Source organism: Lissotriton vulgaris, chromosome 5 (genome assembly GCF_964263255.1).
Source record: "Lissotriton vulgaris chromosome 5, aLisVul1.2, whole genome shotgun sequence".
In the NCBI taxonomy this organism is placed as follows: domain Eukaryota; kingdom Metazoa; phylum Chordata; class Amphibia; order Caudata; family Salamandridae; genus Lissotriton; species Lissotriton vulgaris.
This window is the reverse complement of record NC_141693.1, coordinates 1,781,004,115-1,781,029,311: the sequence shown is the minus strand read 5'-3', so window position 1 is coordinate 1,781,029,311 and position 25,197 is coordinate 1,781,004,115. Positions and strand designations below refer to the sequence as shown.

At 47.5% G+C, this 25,197-nt stretch overlaps 1 protein-coding gene across 1 annotated transcript in view; it reads right to left on the bottom strand.

Moving 5' to 3' along the window:
• PSMC3IP (PSMC3 interacting protein) overlaps positions 1–25,197 on the bottom strand; it is a 59,794-nt gene that overhangs the window by 16,757 nt on the left and 17,840 nt on the right. Inside the window, exon 2 of the mRNA XM_086920485.1 lies at positions 8,571–8,671. Within this exon, the coding sequence (XP_086776611.1) occupies positions 8,571–8,671 (101 nt within the window). The remainder of the gene's footprint in view (positions 1–8,570; positions 8,672–25,197) is intronic.

Below are 25,197 nucleotides of genomic sequence, written 5' to 3'. Positions count from 1 at the left end.
GGCGTGCTATCTGTGGGAGGTCCTGGCTCCCTTCCAACATAGCTTTTTCAATCCCGTTGGTGTATAGATTGAATAAGAAGGGAGCCAGTACACACCCTTGTCTTACTCCTCGTGTAATTTTGAAGGGACGTGATAGTTCGCCGCCGATGCCATAACGCACTCGGCCTTCTGCGTTGGTATATAGACCCCTAAGGAAGGCCAATATGGGTGGGTCTACTCCAAGATTGGTCATGGTATCCCACAGCTTTGCGTGCTGAACGCAGTCAAAAGCCGCGCTCAGGTCTACATAAACCAGATAGATTTTTCCTTCTTTTGCATGTGCATATTTTCCGGCCAGGAGGGTCAGGTTTAGGGCCTGCTCCACCGTCCCGAGCCCCTTCTGGAAGCCATATTGCAGGTCTGTAAAGATGTTGTTTTCCTGGGCCCAAGATTGTAATCGGTCCAGGAGTAGTCGGCCTGCAATCTTGACCGTGGAGTCCAGAAGGGAAATCTGCCGGTGGCACGCGGGATCATTGCGGTCCCCTTTCTTAAATATTGGCAAGAGGGTGGAAGATGACCATGATGGAAGGAGGCCAATTTCAGTAACTGCAGTCATTACCCGGGTTATTATTCGTGACCAGTAGTCACTGTTGTATAAAAACAAGTCCATAGGTACCCCGTCTGGGCCGGGAGCCTTACCAGTTTTTGACGCTTTGATTGCCTTTCTGACCTCACTGACGGTGAAGCGTAAATCAATGGGATGAAAATTTTGCTCTGCTTCATCCTCGCCTTCTGTTTGAGGGATGTCAGTTGGCGAGCCAAAGATTTTTGTAAAATGGTAGACCCAGTCGTTCTCGGTTATTGCTACATCGAGGTGGTATGGATCAGTATTGTTGTCTAAAAATGGTGATCTAATGGTCTGCCAAAATGTGATGCTGTCCTTTTTTAGTGCGCTCTCGTGTAGTTGGCACCATAGGTCTTTCTTTATCTGATGCCTTCGGTTTTTCCTAGCTTTGTTGTACGTTTTCCTCCGAAGTGAAATTAATTGAACGTCTCTTGGTCTCTGTCGGAGGGCTTCTTTTAAGGACGTGAGGGCCTTTCTGCAATCTGAGTCAAACCATCTCTTAGTTTGGGGTTTTGGTTTGTTTGCCGTATGTTTAAATAACTCGTCTCTTATTGCCCCTTGAATATTGTGGAAAGAGGTAATGATTAGTTCGGGAGAGGCCTCTGCGGACAAGCAATCCCTTAGCCAGGGGTGCGTTTTTGCGAGTATCTTTTGCGAGGTCTCTTCGGGGTCGATTTTTGCCCATTTGATAACATACCCGTTCTTCTTCTTTATTGCTATTGATTGTTGGTCAAGAGGGCTGGTTTTTATTGTGGAGGGACCCACTTTTTCCATGATGAGCTCCACACTCAGGGGATAATGATCACTAATCGGACTGGACCCTACTTTGTAGTTTTTTAGCGATCTTTTACAAGTGTTTGAGGCTAAGATAAAGTCAATGGTTGACATGCAGCCTCGCCCATGGAAAGTTGGTAGGAATTCCTGGGCCGGGTCAACTAGTTCGTTTACAAAGTCTAGGTCCAAAGTGAATAGGATTTCGTTGAACTTATTTCCGCTCTGGGTGTGTGCGAAGTGAGGGATGGGGTTTCCGGATTCCGATTGTAAGCCACAAATTCCAATTTTGTGATTTGGGCATAATGGATGATTGAAATCGCCTCCCCAGATGTATTTTATTGTCGCGTTTAGGTTCGCGCTTTGTAGTGTGGATATATGAGCCACCATTTCATCTAGATATGTGCAGCAGTCCAGGGTGCCTGTGTTATTGTAATAGTTTATGAGTATAAATAAATTCCTCGATGCTGCCGTCTGATGGGTAATTTGAATGATTTGAAAAATGGGTGTTTCTTTTGTTAGTTTTACCGTGACCGCTATGGTGTTGGAAAAATAGATCATGAGTCCACCTTTTGGTCTTCCCATTGTGCTTGGCGTTGCTTTGGTGAAGAATGTCTTATATCCCACTAGATGGAGGGGGGATGTACGCCAGGTCTCTTGTAGGCACAAGATTTGGTGGCTTCCTGCTATTTCCAGCCATTGAGGACATGATATTTTTCCGGTTAGGCCTGCGACATTCCAGAAAGCTATGCCTATGCTCATGGCCTCTTTATCTTTCGAGGTAGCGGGTACTGTCTTGGAGTTGGTGAGGATTTCAGTGGCTAAAACTTGCTCGATGGTTGGTCTTTCGCTCGTGTCCGGTTCTACAGGGGGAGTGCGGGTCAAAAGATTGTTTAATCGGATCGTTGTTAACTCTGGAGTGTCAAGCAGTTTTAGTGGAACTGTCAGGTGCTTATCAGAGACAGGGTGATGTAAGACGTCTACTGTGTGATGGCTAGGTTCAACCGTAGATGGTCAATCGACCAGATCGAGGCACTCAAAACGGTTTTGGGTCGGGAAGCCCTGCCAGCCTTCGTATGCCGGGTGAGGTCTATCCTGCCAGTATGGAGTTTGACCATCAACGTACCTTTCTCTTGGTCCTCCCCTGTCTAAATACTCGCGTGAGTATTCCCACTGACTCCATGGTGTTGGACGCCATGGGTCCTGGTTTCGTAGGTCTTTGGGATGATGGTGCCATTCCCAGGGTGGAAAGTTGTGATGTTGTTTCACTGGGGGGTAAAAAAGAGAAAGGTGGCGGGCGTCTATTCCCCCTTTTTTCTCGAGTTGTGGCCAGGCACAGATGTAGTCTACCGTTGCGGGATCTCTGCATGTTACGATGATGCAGTCACCGCGTATTGTTTTCTTTGTTTTGCCTATCCAGGCTACCCTGCGTGCTGACGTGATCCCTCCCGATAAATGTGATTCGAGAGGTCTGTTTATGCTAAGCCACTGCATGGCCTTATTTTTAAGTGACCATGCAGTTTCTGGAGTGTCTTCTGCTAACTCGGGTACACCTGTTAAAACTATTGTGTAGGGAGTAGCTTCAGGGGGCAGGTGGGCAGGACGTCTAACTATGGGGGGGTTTTTCGGAGTGGTTTCCGATGTATTCTTGGGTATTTCTTGGGGAGGTGGTGGTTTCGAAAGCTGGGAGTCGGATTTCTCTGTGGGGATTCTACTAGAATCTGGGTTTTGTGTTGGACATGGGGTGTGTGCTGTGACCTTGCCTGTGGTTGCTGCATGCTGTGCTTTTTGTTGTGGTGGTTTCTCCTGCTGGGGATGGGGCGTGTTTGCGATAGGTTTGGGTGTGATAGACGATGGGTTTGGATTCTTCTGTGCTACAGATGTTGCGTTTGAAAGATTGATTGTTTTCTGTATGTGTTTTTGATTTTGCTTTTTTGATGGGTGTGAGGTGTTTCGTTGGCCCTTCACATCTATCCTGGTGTTTGTATCTAGGAGGGTGGCCGATATTATTGTTAGTTGAGCTTCGAGGTTTCTGATGCTCAGCTGAATAGGCTTTAGATATTGGTAAAGTAGATCTTTAGTTGTGGTGAGCACTTGTGAAGTAATTCTGCAGGTCTTACATTGCTCAGATGTATTGTTATTGGAAATTGCCTTATGTGGGAGGGTGGAGTCGGGAATATGCAATATGCTGTTGGAGGATGGGGAGTTTGAATGGGTCCTGGGTGAACTGTGTGTTTTTTCGCTGATTGTTAGTCGAGTCTCCGGTGTTGCCCTATCCCTCTCACCATGCTGGGGCGGATTATCAGTGGTTTGGATGTCCCCTTGGGTTTGACACCCTGCTAGATCGGGGGTTGCCTCCAAGTCTTCCGATGTTATCGAGGGATCCGACTCAGAATGCGTGACTGACAAGTCGACTACTGATGGAACAGTGTTAAGTTCTGAGGTTAGTAGAGACACTGGGAGAGAGCTGTTTTGGGAGTTCAGGTTGATTGGGGATGCAGCGTTCGCTATAGCACCAAGTGATGAGCGCTTGGCGTTTGCGCTCATGAGATCCATTGAGACTCTCTTCTCCATTAGAGCTATGCTTTGGTTTATCGTTTCGTTAACCCGTGATATGAATAGGTCGATAGGGCCTGTTACTTGTGCTACCTCCTGTGCGTGTTTAGATTTAGGTTTGGAGGCACTTCTTGTTTTAGGCGGCATGCTTGTTTGTTGCTGGGTCGTCGATGAAAGAGGGATGGCCCGGTCCGGTCTCTATCGGGCACTAACGGGCAACAACGGGCCCGCCCTTGGCCCGGGCTTCGCCCCGGGCTGCGTCCCGCGCAGCGGGTGCCGCGAGAAGTTATAGCGCTTCGCTGGGGGCGGGGCACTGGAAGGGGGCGCGGCTCTCGCAGGAAGAGGACCAGCTGAGGATGGTGTATGCTGGTCCTCGCAGTCCTGGGGCCGGCGCCTCGTCCTCCTCTGCGGCCTCGCGCTCCCGGTCGCACAGCGGGGCTTCAAATGGAAAGCTGGGCTACTCCTGTAGCGGGGATCAGCAACGAGAGCAAAGAGAGAGTCCTTTGGCAGTGAGTCTGTCTCCACGAGTGGCACCCGCGCAGCGGGTGCCGCGAGAAGTTATAGCGCTTCGCTGGGGGCGGGGCACTGGAAGGGGGCGCGGCTCTCGCAGGAAGAGGACCAGCTGAGGATGGTGTATGCTGGTCCTCGCAGTCCTGGGGCCGGCGCCTCGTCCTCCTCTGCGGCCTCGCGCTCCCGGTCGCACAGCGGGGCTTCAAATGGAAAGCTGGGCTACTCCTGTAGCGGGGATCAGCAACGAGAGCAAAGAGAGAGTCCTTTGGCAGTGAGTCTGTCTCCACGAGTGGCACCCGCGCAGCGGGTGCCGCGAGAAGTTATAGCGCTTCGCTGGGGGCGGGGCACTGGAAGGGGGCGCGGCTCTCGCAGGAAGAGGACCAGCTGAGGATGGTGTATGCTGGTCCTCGCAGTCCTGGGGCTGGCGCCTCGTCCTCCTCTGCGGCCTCGCGCTCCCGGTCGCACAGCGGGGCTTCAAATGGAAAGCTGGGCTACTCCTGTAGCAGGGATCAGCAACAAGAGCAAAGAGAGAGTCCTTTGGCAGTGAGTCTGTCTCCACGAGTGGCACCCGCGCAGCGGGTGCCGCGAGAAGTTATAGCGCTTCGCTGGGGGCGGGGCACTGGAAGGGGGCGCGGCTCTCGCAGGAAGAGGACCAGCTGAGGATGGTGTATGCTGGTCCTCGCAGTCCTGGGGCCGGCGCCTCGTCCTCCTCTGCGGCCTCGCGCTCCCGGTCGCACAGCGGGGCTTCAAATGGAAAGCTGGGCTACTCCTGTAGCGGGGATCAGCAACGAGAGCAAAGAGAGAGTCCTTTGGCAGTGAGTCTGTCTCCACGAGTGGCACCCGCGCAGCGGGTGCCGCGAGAAGTTATAGCGCTTCGCTGGGGGCGGGGCACTGGAAGGGGGCGCGGCTCTCGCAGGAAGAGGACCAGCTGAGGATGGTGTATGCTGGTCCTCGCAGTCCTGGGGCCGGCGCCTCGTCCTCCTCTGCGGCCTCGCGCTCCCGGTCGCACAGCGGGGCTTCAAATGGAAAGCTGGGCTACTCCTGTAGCGGGGATCAGCAACGAGAGCAAAGAGAGAGTCCTTTGGCAGTGAGTCTGTCTCCACGAGTGGCACCCGCGCAGCGGGTGCCGCGAGAAGTTATAGCGCTTCGCTGGGGGCGGGGCACTGGAAGGGGGCGCGGCTCTCGCAGGAAGAGGACCAGCTGAGGATGGTGTATGCTGGTCCTCGCAGTCCTGGGGCCGGCGCCTCGTCCTCCTCTGCGGCCTCGCGCTCCCGGTCGCACAGCGGGGCTTCAAATGGAAAGCTGGGCTACTCCTGTAGCAGGGATCAGCAACAAGAGCAAAGAGAGAGTCCTTTGGCAGTGAGTCTGTCTCCACGAGTGGCACCCGCGCAGCGGGTGCCGCGAGAAGTTATAGCGCTTCGCTGGGGGCGGGGCACTGGAAGGGGGCGCGGCTCTCGCAGGAAGAGGACCAGCTGAGGATGGTGTATGCTGGTCCTCGCAGTCCTGGGGCCGGCGCCTCGTCCTCCTCTGCGGCCTTGCGCTCCCGGTCGCACAGCGGGGCTTCAAATGGAAAGCTGGGCTACTCCTGTAGCGGGGATCAGCAACGAGAGCAAAGAGAGAGTCCTTTGTCAGTGAGTCTGTCTCCACGAGTGGCACCCGCGCAGCGGGTGCCGCGAGAAGTTATAGCGCTTCGCTGGGGGCGGGGCACTGGAAGGGGGCGCGGCTCTCGCAGGAAGAGGACCAGCTGAGGATGGTGTATGCTGGTCCTCGCAGTCCTGGGGCCGGCGCCTCGTCCTCCTCTGCGGCCTCGCGCTCCCGGTCGCACAGCGGGGCTTCAAATGGAAAGCTGGGCTACTCCTGTAGCGGGGATCAGCAACGAGAGCAAAGAGAGAGTCCTTTGGCAGTGAGTCTGTCTCCACGAGTGAAATGAAAATTTGTACCCAAAATATTAGCTTGTTTAGCATGAAAAATAATAATGATTAAATATAAACCTAAACACCTCTCAAAACACACATATGAAAAATGTATATAACAGGACTGGGGGGAATATTCGAACGCCATCGAGAATGTGCTCCGAAGCAAATGCTAAACTTTTCAGACTTTACATATAACAATACTAAGAAAAGACAAAGCAATGGAGACTGTGGCAATTCGAAAACATACAACACATCTTTATTTATTCCCAGGGGGTTTTATTATTTCGAAATAATACTTGAAAATGAAAGGCTTTGTACGAAAGGAAACCAAACAGTCCAACATTTAACCTATTGTTTCAATAAACATTTTCCTGCTAAATGTACCCACACTCATACTTCATTGGCAAGGTTTCCTACGGTCTAGTAAAGTCTCTCAATTCCTTGCCTTAAGTCGCCAGAACCTGGAAACAAACAAGCAAAAACACATACAAATTTCCTGTTACAATCCAAATCCTGTTACAATCCAAGTCCTAACAAGTGAATTTTCAAAGAGAACAATGGAAGTAATGAACTGGAAATGACCACACAGATAATATAATACATATTACCAGTGACGGCACCAATGACATCACTAACGCCATCATCAACAACTTCACATGTTCTCACATCAGTTTATGGACAGTGGAAATGTGGTCTGTTATTGATCTGCAAGGGTGCCTTCATGTCGACAGTGGTAGTGCGACCTGAACTACTGCAGATAACGTGTACAAGGAAGGGTATGCGAGTGAAGCAGCAGTACATTCTTAGCAAGAACAACTGGTGCTGAGAGGAACAGTAGTGTATCTAATGTACAGAAATACCCAAACTCAATGCAAGTAAAACTGCAGCAGCCTTTCTCCTCTACAATGAAATTTGGCAATTGAAGACAAAACTTCTTACCTGCTGCAATAGTTATCCACACTTCTAGGTGTTGCTGCACAGCTATTCTAGCTAGAATAGCTGTGCAGCAACACCTAGAAGTGTGGATAACTATTGCAGCAGGAAAATGTTTTCCAGACCAGCTGGGACCTGGGGATAAACTGAAAGAAGAAAGTAGAACTGCATTCTTACAACCCAGTTGAATGTCTGCTGATCACTACACCATAGTGAAATGTTCAATCTATCCTCTGTATGAAATCTGGGAGATGTATAGCGGACCATGGTTCTGCGGCCTTTAATCTCGATGCAGTAAACCAGATGAATTGCATCTTTTCTTCACAATATGCTTTCAGTGAGGACATCTAGTTGTGTAATGATGTGCAGGCTTTAGTTTCATGCAATGTCAGTGAGGAACTTTGCTCAGTGAAACTGCAGCATTTCCTTTTTACAACCTATGCAATAAGTCTGGGTGCTAGTGCAGTTTATTACGTCCTCTCTCGGATCATGAGGCACATTTTGGAAGGCTCCGCGATTGCTTAGGCATCTTTAGAACTTCAATAGTATTTAAGCTTTAGATCATAAACAATACATCTTTTCAAATTAACGTTTCTTCCAGGAATTTATTTTATTTATAATGTTGGCTGATTATTGAACCACACACGCTTAAGGGCCCTGTAAGGTTTGTAAGGATATGCTTTATCAAGTTACCATAATTCAATTATGTGCCTGCCTCAGTGCACACTACGCATGGCCTTCAGCTACTGCAAGTAGTGTGTTCTTGGGGTGGGTGGGGGAACGGACGAAAATTGTAACATAAATCCCGCCTATATGTCCAACACAATCTTCTATGCAATATTTTGTGCCTCCAGTCTTACGTATTGCACTTACAACATGCACTCATCTGACGCCTTAAGAGTGCAGCTTGACTCGTCTAAGCCAATATCACCAACTAGTTCTTATGTGCCCAGGGTCCAGAATTAAGCTGCGTTAAAGACCCCAAGTGGCATCTCCCTTCAAAGGCAAAAAGAGGCGAAATGAGTAAGAATTTTTTGAGTCCTCATTCATACTCAAGCAGTCCACTTTGAAGCATCCCTTTTTCATCAGGGCCAAGAGTGGTTTGAGTATGGTTGCTCCTTATCCATAAACGCACCATGAGCTAATAAAACCAATGGAATGAAATGCTGCCCAGGGTAAGTTCATGCAAACATTTCCATCCATCATAGGTAGCCCAAAGGCTCACATAATTAAAAAAAAAAAAACAAGAGCAATGTATGAAAGCAAGAGTCGAGTCTTACAGTTTTTCCAAATCCATGTTCACGTTGCAGATTTCCAAACACATCTTGTGTGCTGTAAGGCCGGTTTTGGTCATTCAAATACTTCAGGATAACGGCAACAGCTGCATAATAAAAAATAAAAAAACAATACAAACAAATATGCGCTTAAAGGCCAACCCCTCCAAGAACGTAAAGAAAGTTTTAGAAGCTTCATATTTAAAAAGCACAAAAAACAAGCATTTGCAATGCAATAGGTCTCGCATTAGGAAAGTTTGAGCTATTGGTATTGTAACTGACAAATTTTTTATTTATGTGTTGTTTTGAAAATAGCAAAATTAATAGCTTTGTCATTTACAATGTCAATAGTTATACCTTTCGCAAATGTGACACCTATAGCATTTGTAATGCAATATGTGTTGTATTTACGTGAGTTAGATGTATTAATATTACAAATAACAAAGGTTTTTATTTCTTTTAAATAATTAATACTTAAATAAAGTTATTGTAATTTATAATGGCAATAGCTTAACATTTGTAAATAACTTTTGTGAAGATAATGTTCAGTGTATTTTATTGTGACGAAAATCCAAGAACAGAAGTGAAATATTAACTTTTTTTGTGACATTTGTAATAAAGCTTGAAACATTGAGAGAACATATTTGAACCAGCTGTTGAATGGTTACACAGATTGATGCTGTGGTGGCGCTGAGGGATGTTGTTGTGGTGACGAGTGGGGGCTAATGTGTGAGGGGGCAGTGTGTGAGGGTGCAGTGTGTGAGGGTGCGGGGTGTGATTGTGCTGTGTGCCCTAAAGTAGTGTGAGTGAGCAATGTGTGAGGGGGCAGAGTGTGAGGGGGCAGAGTGTGAGTGGGCAGAGTGTGAGTGGGCAGAGTGTGAGGGGGGAAGAGTGTGAGGGGGGAAGAGTGTGAGGGGGGAAGAGTGTGAGGGGGGAAGAGTGTGAGGGGGAAGAGTGTGAGGGGAAGAGTGTGAGGGGAAAGAGTGTGAGGGGGAAGAGTGTGAGGGGGAAGAGTGTGAGGGGGAAGAGTGTGAGGGGGCAGTTTGGAGTGGGCAGTATGTAAGGGGGCAGCCGTATAATACTGAGGTCTAAAGTAACTATTGTTTAGATGTACTACAGTTTATTTATAGAAGTAATTATTAGTTATGTATATTATCAAATACTTAACATTATGTTAGGACTGTCCAAAATAATATTTCAGCCCAATACTTTTCTATAGCGAGTTTTATTGGAGCCTCTTTACAACGTTGGCACGTTTAGCTATCAACAGTGCCCGACCCCTTCTCTTGTGCAGTGATCTCACCAGCATGCCAATTATTGAAAAGGAAGCCTCGTCACCACTGCAAACATCAGACAATTTCTATGCCAACTACCATCCAAGAGACATGTGACGCATCACAGACTTGCAGTACAGGCTAGCATTCAGCTACTCCAGAAGAGGGAACCCCTGTATCCGATTAACATGACAGCAGGACCTCGGGACATTTAATGACAGCTGTGGAATCTTACATCCGATTACAAAAGAGGAAGTAGTTGTGGTGCTTTAGACCCACTTCAGTTAAATTTTTTCTTATTAAGGACCCAATGCATGTGTAACATCGTAAGCCAGGTCTGCCATGCATTGCATCTCACCTCCTTAATAAGCGCGAGCCGGCAGTCCGGGGCTCACGCCCCCCACTTGCAGTCTTCTTCCGGCCCGTACTTCGCAGCGCTAGAGCCCAGCCCAGAGGCCTCCTCCGTCCTTGGGCCCCTACACTCACATCCACGGAGCACAGCGCAGCAGCAGTTTCAGGACACGTTTCCAGGTACATTCCTCCCTCTTCCTCTATCAGTCACCCCCGCCCCAAACCGGGAGCGCAAATGGTGTCTGAGGAGAAAGTTGCGTAAGCGGAATGGAGGCCTTACGCATTTCAACTACACTGCTTTCTAAACACCTGTACATCTTGAAAATACATACATGTAATGTGACTGTGTACCGCTTACATTCATAACCTTTGTCTATGTGCATAAAAACACAGGGTTCCACATAGTAATAACAACGCTGGCAGTCCTGCCATCGTGACATTTTTCCATGATCCTTTTTCAAAACAGCCACGGGCACAGTGATAGTTCTCCCGCTGGCAGGGCCGCTTTCAGCACGGCACTACAAATCCATCCGTAATTACTCGGAGAATGCTGCTTTCACCTCTTCTTGCAGCGCGTTTTAAATCCCAGGCCTTTTGTTTGTTTATATAAAAATACACAGGCACCTACCAGTGCTGACATCAGCTGATTCGTGCATCAGGTGCCGGTACTGGCATCTCCCTTCCCAATGCACGGGAATTCCTGTTTTTACTTCCGGGAGAGGGCATAGCAGGGGCAATTGGAGTGCGCGGTCTGGCATAGAAAAGAAAAACCATGCACCGACAGCTGTCTTGTAAACCAATCTGTACTGGCGGGGGTGAAGGGGGGGGGGGGGTAGATGGGAGGTGGTAGCAGGAAGTTAGAGGTAGTATGGTGGGCATGGATAAAAAAGGCTGCCGCATTAAAAGCACACACAAAACTCGAGGCACTTGTCTTTATGTTCAAAGGGCTTGGAGTGTTTGTCATCACCGATTAGTTGTATATGACTTCGTCTTAAAACACATTCTTTTGTGGAGAAAGCTGGGACGACTGTACTACGCTCACGTTCAACCGTGTTTCACAAGAATTTGCTCAAATGCGTTCTAAACGTACCAAACCATGTTTAGATTTATTCCAGTGGAAATCCTTTTGATTATGTTATACACATTAGCGGGTGGGTAGTAATAGGGTGCTCCGGACAAGTGTTAAGTGCTCCAGTAGAAACGTCTGCTCCCTCGGTCTTCAAATATTCGTAACCCCACACTGCATGGAAGCTCTTATTAGTTTGTCCTTTGTGGGATGGGTGCTTGGGGGTATGTGTTCTTGTGTGATGTGCGCTTGTGTGAAGTGTGTTCGTGGCATGTGTGCTTGCGTTTCCTGCTCTATGATGGCCCTCTGCAGACATGTGGTGTAACACGTGCCTCTCCCTCCTGCCGCCCCACACAAGCCCCTATGCCGTGCTCACCAAGGACACCATGCCGCAGACCTACAAACGGAAGCGCTCCTGGTCCCGCGCCGTCTTCTCCAACGTGCAGCGGAAGTGCCAGGAGAAGGCTTCGAGATCCAGAAGTAAGTCACCAAGCCGGACCGGAAGTAGCTGGGGCTCACCGACGCGCAGGTCGGTGAGCCCCAGCTCACCGACCTGCGCGTCGGTGACCTCCCCCCCCCCCACCGGCCGAGGCTGAGCTCGGCCGCCAGAGCCGGAGCTGCTCGAGCCGCTTCCCCAGGCTCCCGCACCCCGATGCCGCCTCCGCTGCTCCCCGGCCCCAGCATAGTGATGGGAGAGCCCCCGGGGCACCCCCAGCGCAGCCCGGTGTGGGTGGCCTTCTACAACATCGAGAGCACGCTGGGGATGGGCAACTTTGCCTTTGTGAAGCTAGCGAGACACTGCATAACCAAGAGCGAGGTGAGTGCCTGTGACGACCTAGAGAGGGATTCCTATGCAAGCCGGGCCCCTGGATCACCGAGAGGGAGGGGAGCACACGTGTGGAGCGAAAGAAACAAAAGCGGACACTTTGGGGGAAATTAATAAACATGTGTGAAAGTTGCAGGTGGTGTGTGCGTGCGCGGGTGTCTGCGTGTGCACGTGTGTGTGCTTGCCTTCGGCCGGCCTGCGTCGGTGCGTCCACAGACCCTGGTCGGCTCGTGCACAGACCCTGGTCGGCTCGTGCACAGCTCTATCTCCCTTCAGAGCGAACTCGGTGACAATAGGTCTACGAGACCTAAAAAGGACTCTGCTTTTATCCTTCCATTTCATCCTCCAACTAGGAAACTCAAAATTTTAAATACGCAATGCCTTTCACAAACTGCAATATGTTTATGTATCATTGTTGAGTAAGATCTACCAGCCACTTTACCTGCTAAATTCCCCGTTTGTTTATCCACTCAGAACCGACAGTCTATCTTGCTGATATGCACAACATTAAACGTGGCAGTGTTCATCAATCCCTCTAGTTGTCAATTCAAAATACTGTCCCCTCTTACCAGAGACGTTGTTTTTCATTTTCTGCGGCTTTTATGCTTGCAAAACAATTTGCCCTTTTACCCTCCCATCTAAGCGCCCGTATTTCAACAGAAAAAAAAAAAGGTTATTTTGTTCCTGCCGAAAAACGTTTATTAGAAAAATAAGGGATTTAAACGTCGACAGTTTTTTTCCAGTACTATAGGCAGAGATTGGACTTCAGTTTTCGATATGGTAATAAATAGTACTCGCTTCACACTTAATTGATGCAGTGGCGTTCACGAAAAATTATCAGGAAACATAGAAAAAAATAAAATATATATATTTTAATGTAGTGAACTTTTCTTAATGTTCGACTTTGTATATTAAGCAAATCCTTGACATGCAAGCAAAACATGTTTACAAATAACACTTTCGAAACGTCACACCAAAACTAATCCAAGAAACTTGCTACAGTTTAATGTACTAGCAGTATTTCGGAAACGGATTAAGCTGCTCCGTTTTAAAAGGTTCTTATTCCAAACACAGAGCAACACTGCCGCCGTGTGACAGAAAGAAAACTGCGTTTTGAGCCACTTTAATAACGGATGTCAAAGAAATTGTAATACAAAGGATAGGTGAGAGGATGAAAACCCCATAATTTATTTTATAAAGGCAAGGTGAGCCTCCAAATAAGCAGGAAACCAACTCCAAGAAGCCTCATTAAAATGATGGTTAATAATTACCGAGATAGGAATTATGATTTTTCCCCGTTAAATTCTAGCAGGTTAAACGTAAATAATTTAAAGGGAGAAAAATGCCCAGGAAATCTCAGGACAGGTACATTTTGGCGCAGCAAGCATCAAAATTCACCTGCTATATACCCCCATTTTAGGGAGAAACTGTTCTCATAGGTATCGTACCCCACATTTTAGGAGAGGGCCTCTTAGAATCGCTACAGCTTTTCTTGAAGCTCGTGCATATGGTGCTCACACGCTATTGGGCTTTGCGCGAGTCTTCCTAAAAAGACAGCACGCAATTGGGCAAAGGCAAGTGCATGTCCCACCAGGGGCGTAGGAGACACTAAAATTCTGGGGGGGACAGGGGCAACCTTGTAGATTTTCCATTGACCCTATAAAAAAAATCACCGCCCGTTAAACAAATACAGTTGCATAGTTTTGAAGTGAAATATTGAGAAAAGCAGGCATGTAGTCACAGTTTGCATGTATGCTTTATTGTTATTTACATTCACATAGTAATCAGACCTAATGTTAAAAAAACATGTATATGAATCTTGCATCTTCATGCACCAAGCAAAAAAGGTTGCTGACTTCGGGTGAGGGCGTCATGTTTGTAAGTGCATTATGGTTTGAAAAGTACCTGCTGCTGCATTCCTGGTCTCCAGCAATTTTCAGGCAACAATTAAAATGTGAACATAACTTTGGTGATTAATGATCTTTATTGAGAGAGATCAGAGGTCTGACTACTGGAAGTTTTGTCACATGGTAACGTAACCACGTGTTAATATGCCTGCTGCAAAGAACATGTACCACGCAGATCAAAAAATGCATATAATGTAAATAGGTCAGTGAGTTACTGCTTTTGTCTGAGAGATTCTTTTGCTATTTGCAGTTTATAAGTTAAAATCCTAACATTGAATAGTGAGCTATTAACCGTCATCAAAGAGCTGCATGAAAACTGCAAGGTATAGATTAGAACGTTATGATTTTTACCCAGTCTTTCATTATCCGAAGGTTGGAAAATGGGTTCATTAGGATGGAAATCAATTCTGATTATTAAAGAGAACCCCCAACCATGGTGTTATGTTTTAAATTCTGGGTTGGTGCTTCTCTAGTGTTGCAAAGCGATCTGTGCCCTGGGCAATCCCAAACTTTTTGCTGACGGTACTGGTGGTACTTGACTCTGGCTGACCCTGGCCTCTGACTAACCAGGCCCAGGGCCAGTGCTATGTTGAAAGAGACACTAAGAAATACAGTAAAAACACCTACATACACTAGGGTGCACTACGGGTTAGAGTACCCCTATGATTGACATGACTTCTCCTACAAAGGCCCTAGTACATAATAGGGCATGCAGATTTAAACTACCTTTAGGTCCCTAGTATATATAAGGGCATAGTGGTTTAAAGGCCAGCAGCCCTTCCTGCACTTGCATGTGTGCACTGCTGTAGCCTGAGGTCAGTTTAAAAGCAGGCCCATGTTGGAGGACTGCTTTTAAAATGCAAATTGTGCCTTGACTTTTGGGTTTGGGGCACTTACAAATTGATAAACTACAATGTTGGGGCATATTAGGTATCCCCAGGGGTTCCCCTTGGTGTCCCAGGGGTTAGAGGTAAGGTATCTACGAGGAGGACCCTTATAAAATGAGTGTTATATGCCCTGGGTTTAGTGAAATTGCAAGTGCTTCCCAAAATCGGCTTTTGTGCTAGGAGCACTGTGAAGTGAGGATCTGCAATATTTTGATATAATCAGAACCCCTAAAGTCTTTCCTATGTATTCTAGGGGTGGTGGTCCTGTAGGTATAAGGAGGATCCTCATATAGACCCTGGTATTGGATCAATTGGCCAGTTAATTTTTCCATTGCAGATCCCCAGCCCATAGGTTAACGTTGCAAGAGGTTATTAATTAATAACTGGAGAAAGGAAAGCCATACAACTAGGATTAAAAGACTCAGAAGAATGTTAATGATAAATGCAACAATGTGGTATTGTTGAATTTATTCTAAAATGTACAGACAATAAGTTAAGACTTTCTTGTCTGCAAGCCACAATTCAGCCCTCTAGTTCCCTGCCTTGATTGGTCAGAGGCAAGTGGATTGGACTGGCTGTTTTAAGAGGTGATAAATGACCCCTGGAGTTAGGAGGCATATCTGGAAGTAGAGGTTGCTGGTCATGGGAATGCCAGAGCCAGGGGGAGGGGTAGTACATAATGCTCTTCAAGGGATAGAGGAGACAAGCTGGGGTAATCACTTTCATTTACATCTCTCTCCCCACAGTCGGATGAGGGGATTAAGGAGGAATTCCCAGGTATAAGGGGAGTGGACCTAGGTAGATGAAGCCATCCTGTAGGCTGGTTTAGTTATTAGTTCTGCTCCCTCTGCTGGAAAATCAGCCATGATGAATTTTGGAGAAATTGTGCTCTTTGGGAAAATAATGCCACACTTTAGAGGATGTGGTCATACCCTGGAGAATTCCCCTGCACCTCATTGGACAGCAGTGTCCTTCTTCTAGACCCAGAGAACTTGGAATCCGTATCTGAAAGGGACAAAGCCTCTCAGATGATGCTGCTTCAAACTTGGGAGAAGAAGGGTCCCTGCTGAGGAGTTTGATTTGCACCAACCAAGCCCTGGACTCTGAAGATTGTGCCTGTTGCACAATCTGGAATTACAGTCCTATGGACTACCTTGCTTCAAAAAGTCTAAAGAGTGGACTCCTTGCAAGCTGAAGGTTAACAGAGCACACCTAGACCACCAAGAACCCCCAGCCTTGAGCACTACCAGTTAATTTGAAAGGGGTTTGTCCAAGTGGATTGTGGTAACTGAAGTCCATTTCAAGGACCATCTTGGATATTCCAGACCCTTGGAGTAAGTTTTGGACACTTTGAGACCCTTTGAAAAACTTCAGGAAGAAGTTCAAGAGGTTTGGAGAAGTTTGGAGCAACTTTGGTAAAAAGCTCCATAAGTGGACCGACTCACTTTGGCCAGCCAAGCCGACAACCATTAACCATGAGTTGGCCTGCCGCCCAGGTTCCTCTGGCTGAAAAGCTCCAGGCGGGCGTAGGCAGAATCCCAAGCTGGTGAACCCTCACCGAATCCGGCCTAGTGAAAAGCATTGAGGGACCATGCAAGAAAAAGCTCTGCAAACATTTCTAATTTCAAACTTAGAAAAGGTGACCGGGGCCAACCATGAGAGCCAAGCCACCCACCATCAACTGTGTGCCAGCCTGCATCCCTAACTCGTACGGCTGGAAAGCTTCGGAGGTTGGACTTCCATAAGTTTGACCGGGACTTCGTTGCAAGGGAAGGCGGCGAACCCTCAGCGAATCAGGGTTGGCTGAGAGCTTCAACGGACCCCGTGAAGAAAAGCTCCAGAAAAGTTTCTAAGTCAGAAGGTAAAAACTTTGACCGAGACCTACCGCAAGGAGTAGTCCCGCAGGGCTTCATCATGGTTGGTCTGAAACTTTGACTTTGAGCAGGTCCAGCGTGACCAGATATACCAAAAGGGGATATGCGTTTCTATGTGCTACATCATGCTAAATTTTTTGAAAGTCATATTCCCGGTTCCCTACATTGGATTTTTTTCATTTTAAAGAAAAAAATATTTTGTATTTTTATAAATTGGTGTTGGATTTTTATTGTGTGTTGTGTCTTAATTACTTACTGAATTGGTGTTTAAATGCTTTACATACCTGCTCACAGCCAAGTAACCAAGGGTTGAGCATGAGAATACTTTTCGAAGACTGGTACGGAGCTATATATTGAGGTAGTGTCCTTATTGCCGGGGACAGATATACATTTGCCCCTACTAATAACCCACTTTCCAACATCCAGACCAAGCACTCTTAAACAACACTGTCTACAAGTATGGATGACATGTGACTCCTACACTCTGTAGTTTTATTTACCATTACCTATACACAGATTTACACACCTATGATTGACTGCCTCTGTGTAGTGTGAATGATGTAAAGTGTTGACACCCTGCACTGGTATGAGTGGCGCTATATAACTAATTAAATGCATCTGAGAGAGTGGTTATGGAGACTTGGGCAGCACTATTAAAGGGTGGTGGTAGTGAGGGAATCTGTGGCGGAGCTGGGTTGTTGAATACCAAGGCTGTCTGATTTCATCACCTGCCTCCTTTATCCACCAACATACTCTCCCTCCACATTATCTCACTCTTCCAGGTACTTTCTCACCTTTGCTTTCTCCTTTATCTCTGTTTTCCATATTTCCCTTCCTCCTTCTGCCAACAACTCTTGATGCCTTTCTCTTGTTCGGTTTTAGTCTGATGGTTTAAATAATGTACCGGTCTCTAACAAAGAATACAGTTACGCCTCACCTGCAGACACCAACTTAAATTAAGCGTCATTAGCTTGCAGCCCACAAAGGTAATGCCAGAGTGGCTATTCTGGCCCTTTCTGCATTGTATATCCTTCCTGAAGAGCAGATACACACTTGTCTCTCCTTTCTGCAAGACACAAGGATCCCAGCCTTCTCCCTTCCCTATGGAAGGGAGAAGTGTGCGTGGCGATTGGTCTCTCCGACTGCCAGCAACCGCCGATATTGTGATATGGCGGGCAGTAATGCAGTCATCAATGGCGGTGGGACTGTCAACGACGCGGTGATGTGGCAGTCCCACCACCATTATAATCACCCCCTAAGTTTAATGTGCATGCAAATCCAACATTACCAACCCCTGGTAAGTTGTACTACTAGAGCTGAAAAAGTCCAATGGAGGTACCAATGGACGAGGTGGACTGGCCTCAAGGGCCTTGTGACCTCAGTGACAGAGTCACTGTCGCTCTAGTGTGTGCTTCTACGTATGCCTGCTCACAAGACTGGAGGTGAACTGCATGGATTGTGGTGGACAGGCCTTCAAGGCTAACCCACACTTGCCACCATTAGGGTCCACCTGCTGGTGCTCAGACACCAGGGCTTCTAAGGTCTATTGGGCCTTCTAAAGTGTAGCATCCGAATGAGCTCTGTCAGGAAGGACTGGTCATGAAGGCTGAAAATGGTGCTCCATTTCCAAATTTGGCAGCTCTGGCCAGAGTGCCACATCCTCTCCCCCTCTGAACGCCATACTGCCCCACTGGGAGAAACTGGCACTGCCTTCAGCTACAACCCAATTGCGCTGAGATTCAATTCAAATTGTGCATTGGACAAGATAAAAATGCTTTCTGAAAAAAACGTAACACCCTATAAAAAGCAAACACCGAATGCAAGGATGAGCAAAGCATGTGAAATGTAAGCAGCATGTAACAACGTGGTTACCTTAACGGTTTTAAACTCATTATTCAGAAATTAGTAAGTGATTTTGCTTGAAAAGTTCAGGATATGACTACAGGACCAGGAAGGGACCCGTTTCAATGTCCATTGCTTATATCCTTTCAAAATGTAAGCACTTTGGTTTAAAAAGGACCAAATCCTTCAACACAGAGCTGCTGTACACATTTTATAGGCTAAAATAATTATAACAGTTGAAAACGCTCATATTAAACGTTTTCCAGTCCACCCCTCAACCAGGTAGTGCAGTCCCTTTATGAATGGTGCACTTCCCCACTCTGGGAAAACAATGTTGTTCAAAGAAAGAAGATAAAAAGAAAGTAGCGCTTCACTGGAAAACTCTGTAAAGCAGCGCTAAGGTGCATGGGTGTAAATAATAATCTGGCCTGTCTGCTGATCACTCTGTATTGCTTTATTTGGTTATTTTTCTTATTTTGATACTTTTTTCTCTCCGCCCAAGGTTGTACTTTGGGATAGAACCCTGTCGGAACAGGAGGACATTTCCAGCCAAAGTGTTCTGCTCGTTTTTGGATCCATTTCACCTGGGAACAAATAAAGAAAAGGAGAGGCAAGAGAGTGTATGTAACAGCTGTCTTTTGAAATCAGCACTTAAGGATAAGCGAGAAAGATACAGAAAGAGAGGGAGGAATAAAGAGAGAGAGAGGGGGGGGGGGGAAGCTACCAGAGGCAGAGCAGGAGAAGCGGACACTGTCCTTGCCTTCTCTGGGCATGAAAGAAAAGAGACAGAGTTGTTTTCTTTCTCTGCCCTTCCCAGACTGGCCAAGCCTTACATAGCTGCCAAGGTTTCAGATTGATATGTGTGACATTTTCATAATTTCAGTGTAATTATGAGTGACATTTCAACAACTATGAGTGACACATTCTCATGAGCAAAATCAAGACCAGGGAAACATATAAATACCTGCAATTACACCCATTTGGGCAACGAGAAACTCTAATAAGATCTTAACTGTAGAAAGGTACCAGGAGAGGAAGGGCCCTAGTATGGTGCCCCTGTAACCTGATTGTACTGTTAAAAACAAATGTGTACCATGATATTAATCAAGTCTTTCAGAGGCAGTTCTTTATTAAAGTTCTGTGCACATATGCAGACACAGGCAGTTAAATACAAGATATAATACATACTGGATCCAACAGATTGTGATTTGCATTATAAAATAGACACTATACTTTTAAAGTCCATATGTTTTGGGGAGAGTGTTGGGGACTGATGGTAGCCAGACATGCCTAAAAATCTCCCCAGACGCCTAAAATCTCCCCAGATGCTTCTCTGCAACTTTGAGAAATTACTAAACAGCTCACTGGCCTTTGTTTCCATAAGGGGCACGAAGCCACACTTTCTTCCGTGATTTTAGAGAGAAACTCATAGGTAAAGACGACATTTTAAAATATATTTTTTCAATTTCCTTTTTCTTTACCCAGAGGAATAGTCTCTGTCTCCTACAATGTACAGATAGGGTGTCCGCAGCAAGAAAGCTCAGAGGGTTGAGCACTTGCTGGAGTAATGTGTTTATGCCATGAACTGGCCTTCTGGGCTACTTCCCACAGTTTGGCCTGCTAACGTAGACAGGTGTTGGTGGCTGCACTTCATTAACGTGGCTTCAGCAGCAGAGTTATACTCTGGGGGTACGTGGCTTGTACGTCATCAGTCACACAACAGGAAAATCAAAACAAACAACACAGGCATTTAAAATCGAAACTGAGTTAAGGCACAAAAAAAGCAATGCTTGTTCATTCTACTAGAAAAGGGGGTGGTGATGAACAGAGTGTCTGAATTAAGCAGACCACTGTTACCCAGTCCAAAGATCAGGGCTTGATCCATCACCGTTATTTAGCTCACTGCACCATCCCAGCTCAGAACCTGGCTACATGCAAATTAGTCTGTCCCTGGCCCAGTGCATCATGGGAACAGGGCAGACCAAACTACCAAGCCAATTCTTCACCGGAAAGGAGACAAGCTTCCGGGGACCGGTTTCTGGCATTTCAGCAGTCGTCGGCACGGCTTGCTTGAATCCTGATGGTACAGTGAGCAAGGGACTCATGTCTGAGTATACCCTGCCACACCTATAGTGGCCAAAAACGATTCAGAAAAGGGGGTGGTGATGAACAGAGTGTCTGAATTAAGAAGACCACTCTTACCCAGTCCAAAGATCAGGGCTTGATCCAGTGAGCTTGCTCATTGCACCATCAGGATTCAAGCAAGCCGGGCAGACGACGGCTGAAATGCCAGAAACCGGTCTCCGGAAGCTTGTTTCCTTCCCATTATAAGAATTGGCTTGGTAGTTTGGTTTGCCCTGTTCCCATCATGCACTGGGACTGAATAGTATGCAAAATAATTACATTTTTTACGTCTCACATAATTTAGTCAACTCTGCCACATCATTTGAGCCTCCAATACCTTAGGGTCCCTGGCACTAGATGCAGCATGTGCATGGTTACCTTGATTTTCTGTTTCGAATGAGTAGATCAGAGGCACACTGCTTGCAATATTAATGTACTGAGCAAAAGCATCTGTGCTCTACCTTTTATCTTTAAAAGTGCGAACACCCACATTTGTTTGTCATGAATGCTTGTGGGGCGTCGCGCTAGCTCCCCTCATTGGATAACTGGGAGAGGAGCCGTAGTGCGGATGGCTGAAGGAACCACCAGCTAATCAACGAGACTAGATTAAAACTCAAATTAGGGCTCAGCAAAGTAAAGCCTATTTTTAAACACAACGGTCACTTTTAAATGAGTGTTTTATGAGGCGCATTTGTAAACATCCGCTGATTATGGGAATAAAACACTAAAACATGAGGAGGGACATGAGATACAGGTTGACTGAATGCGTGTGACTGAAGATCTTCAGTAGTAACAGCCTTACTGCAGAATAACAAAGGGCAGGTTTCCTCTTTGACTGCAGGGAGGTGAGGTCACGGGTCAAGTACAGGGCCATTAGGTAGCGCTTTCGCGCGCTAATGGCCCTGCGACCAACAGAAGGGAGAGGGGAAATTCTTTTGTCCCCTCGCCCCCCCACCCTTGTCCCCCGTGTCCCCCCCACTCAAAAATCTGTGGGGGATATGTCCCCCGCGTCCCCCACACTTCCTACGCCCATGTGTCCCACCTTTGTATCCACCTACGGCTTGTGAGAGCCAGCATCAAGCCATCTGTTCCCAATTATCACGCCCGCGTCTCTTGCTTGCGTTAATTGTAAACAGGGCGGCTTTCCTCCCTCGTCATGGCACATTAGGCACAGAGTGCACTAAAGAAATAAGTGCTGGTCAACAACTAAGCCAAAAAATATAAATAAGGACCTCGGGGTAAAGTAAATAAAGACATTTGAGACTGAGCTGAACGCAGCAAGATTGCTTCCATGAGATAAGCGTTGATTGTGCCAGCGCAGGCCGGCCTCATATCCTGCACTTGGAGGAGTTACACAAAATGTCGGCGTTTCCCAGAAAAATGTGCTGAGAGGCCCCTGCGAATTGCGCATGTCAGGCATACGACTGTGTGCCACACTTCTTGCCTCATCTCGGCGCCACTCGCTGAAGAGACACAAGCACACGTTTCTGAGACCCGCCGAGTCACGGCGTCACTGTGTTTCACATGATATCTGGTCAGATTGCACGGTCACTGGTTGTGGATCTGGTGTCGCACAATGGTAGACAACGTGAGCGAGAAACCGTGCAGAGAGCGGGTTTCCAACTCATTGTGTTGAGGTGGGGTACAGCTGATGCTAATTGGGTTTTGCGACCTCCCAGCGACATCACATTTAGCCCTGAAAGTCTCTTTGTTTTTTAAAAGGGTGTGTAGGAGAGTAGGGTCTGCTATCCTATGGTCACCCCAATTTTTGCTTTTTGCTTCACTGGTTTTCGACTTACTGAGGCTCTGGGCCTGCTAATCAGACCCCCAGCCTGCTGTTCTCTCTAAATTCGTAATACATGTGCTATAGGTACATACCACAATTGGAAATGGACTCCTTGTCATGCACTATAGGTGCTCAGGGCATAGGTACCACCAAGGCCTGCCAGGGGCTGAAGCATAGCTTTTGCCACCCCTGGCTGGTTCTTAAATTGACACAACTGGCTGATCACTCAGCTGGGGCAAGTTGGTGTAATCACCCCTTGCTTAGCCATAGTATACCTATATCTAAACCTATATCTGGACACATATAAACCTGTGAGCCACTCCTATGGAAGGCCTTATCAATCCTGAAGGCAGAGTGCGTGGTTTAATGTGAGATGGAGCTCGGTCATGAGCTGAGCCTGTCTGCAGCTGTCGGGAACAACTCCCTAAGCTGTTCCGGGATAATGCCAAACCATATACTATTAAGTGCATTATAATCCTCGCGGTTATATAGCAACTTTGGTTTGGCTTTCTCAAAACATGTCGTGTAAGGTGTCATACGATTTGGAATACTATCCCCTCGACAGTTCAGTCGACGAGGATAGCATTCCACCCCTCTAGAGGGAGAAGACATGTTACTTTACTGAAACGCGGTTGATTTTTAAAAGGGCCTCAGATCCACAAAATGGATGCTTCTGCCACAGACACAAGTCTGACCTCCTGCTGCCGACCGAAACTCAGCAGAGGAGGCCTGGATAAAGGCTTTCCTGTCGCAGGGAGATGTTACACCACCCCAGACAGGAGATAGTGGATTGTAGCAGGGAGGTTTGAAAGAAACCAGACACTGCCTGGGGAGCACAAGGCTGCCCCTTGCATAATCCAGCCAAACTGGTTCTGGGGCACACCAGCCCCTGTCCCAGCGCGGCCTGGATCAAAGGAAAGGGGTGTATCCACCCCCTTCCTGGGTCCCACCCATAGGAGGGGACCTAGCAGGTAATCCAGCCCCCTAGATTGGTATAAGAATGGGAGCAGTGCCAACGCACTCAGATTATCCTGATGAAACATTTGAAACGAAACGTCTGGACCCTTCGACATCCAACTCAACGTAGAAGACTGAGAATCTCCCTTGTGGTCAAGGAGTGACCACCCTGTGCAAACAGGCACCATCCAGCACCTCGACGTCTGCTTTGTTACAGTTCCCGCCGGAACTCGAGCGACAAAGATCGACGAGATCAAGCTTGCCTGCCTTCTTACAGCCCGATCCACAGTCCCTGCAGAGCTCTGACCCTTGGAGACGACCGGAAGTGTGGGGCACGCCATCTTGAAAAGACCACGAGACGCTGACCGTGCAGCCCACGAGTGACCCTCGAAGCTGTACACCGGGGTTTGAGAAGCCCCAACCCTGAGCCACTCTTGCACCGAATCTCACCCCTCTACACTCGACGAGTGCTGCGTGGGGCCCTTCTGCTTTCTTTGGCTCGATGCGTTGGCCCGGTCACTTGCCAGCTGGCTTGTGGCCCCTGTGCCAGCGAAAACCTAAATACGACTTGCGACTCTGGTTGCTCCAAACTTGCACCAGCTCCTCTGAAAAGGAGCACCCGCTCTGACCCTCCTGGTCCGAGTGAGAAGCAATCTTCCAGTCCTGCGTGGATTGCTCTTGCCAAGTGTTGTTTGCTCCGATCTTGAAGCCGACAGCGCCGACGGTGAGAGCCTGCATGGGACAGCTCGTGACCCGCTCCTGGACGTCGCAGATGCCCCAGAGCCCACGTGGCAGCGGAGAGAAGCTCCTCGACAACCACCTGATTGCGCCCGACATTGCCTGGTTCCGTCCTGGTTCCACCCTGGTCACTGCTGAGTGACCCAGACTCTGTCCCCTCTGCTTTCAGGTACTTTTCTACTCTGATCCACCCTTTGATCACACCGGACACTTCTCCTTCACATCGCCTGCAGCATCTTCAGCTTCAAGCACCAAGAACCTGCGTGACAAAACCAGACGCCACTTCGACCCTATGCACCAGCTTCCTGTGGGTGAGGTAACATTGCAACGCCGGTGTTCCCACACTGGTACACACCTCTAGGGTCTGTGTCTAAAGTTTTGTCCATCTAGGTTCAGCGGAAGTATCCTAAAACTCTATCTGTGTAACTTTTACGCACCATTGACTTAACATTGGTGCATGCTTGTGCTTTAAGCGCTGCACCCGAATCCCGCTGGCTTTTCCCGACTTCAGCTTTGCTTGTCCCGACTGCTCCCAGCGATTCCCTAGGCCCTAGGCCTAACCACTGTTCGATTGGTATCTCTTATACCACTTTCTTAATATATGGTTTGAGTGGCCACCCGCCCTCATCCATAATTGTGCAACTTTGTAGGTTACACTGTGCTTTTGATTTAACGCTCGTGCTCCTTTGCTCATAAAGAGTACTGGGGATTATTTTAGAAAAAAACACATATTTTTATAATATATACTTGTGTGGTGTCCTTTCATTTGATATTACAGGATTGTGATTGGTAAAACAGCTCGCTTAACACGACCTCTTGAGTTTAGCCTTTAAGGCTACTTAGTCTATGCTACCATTAAGATAGCTTGTCTATAAGGTTGACTTACAACCAGACACCATAAGGGATTGTTTGGACTGATACAAGGTGGTTCCAGAATTGGAACATCATATATCAGGCCAACTTCCCACATGGTGGTTAGAGCAGCTCTCTTTGTACCCCCA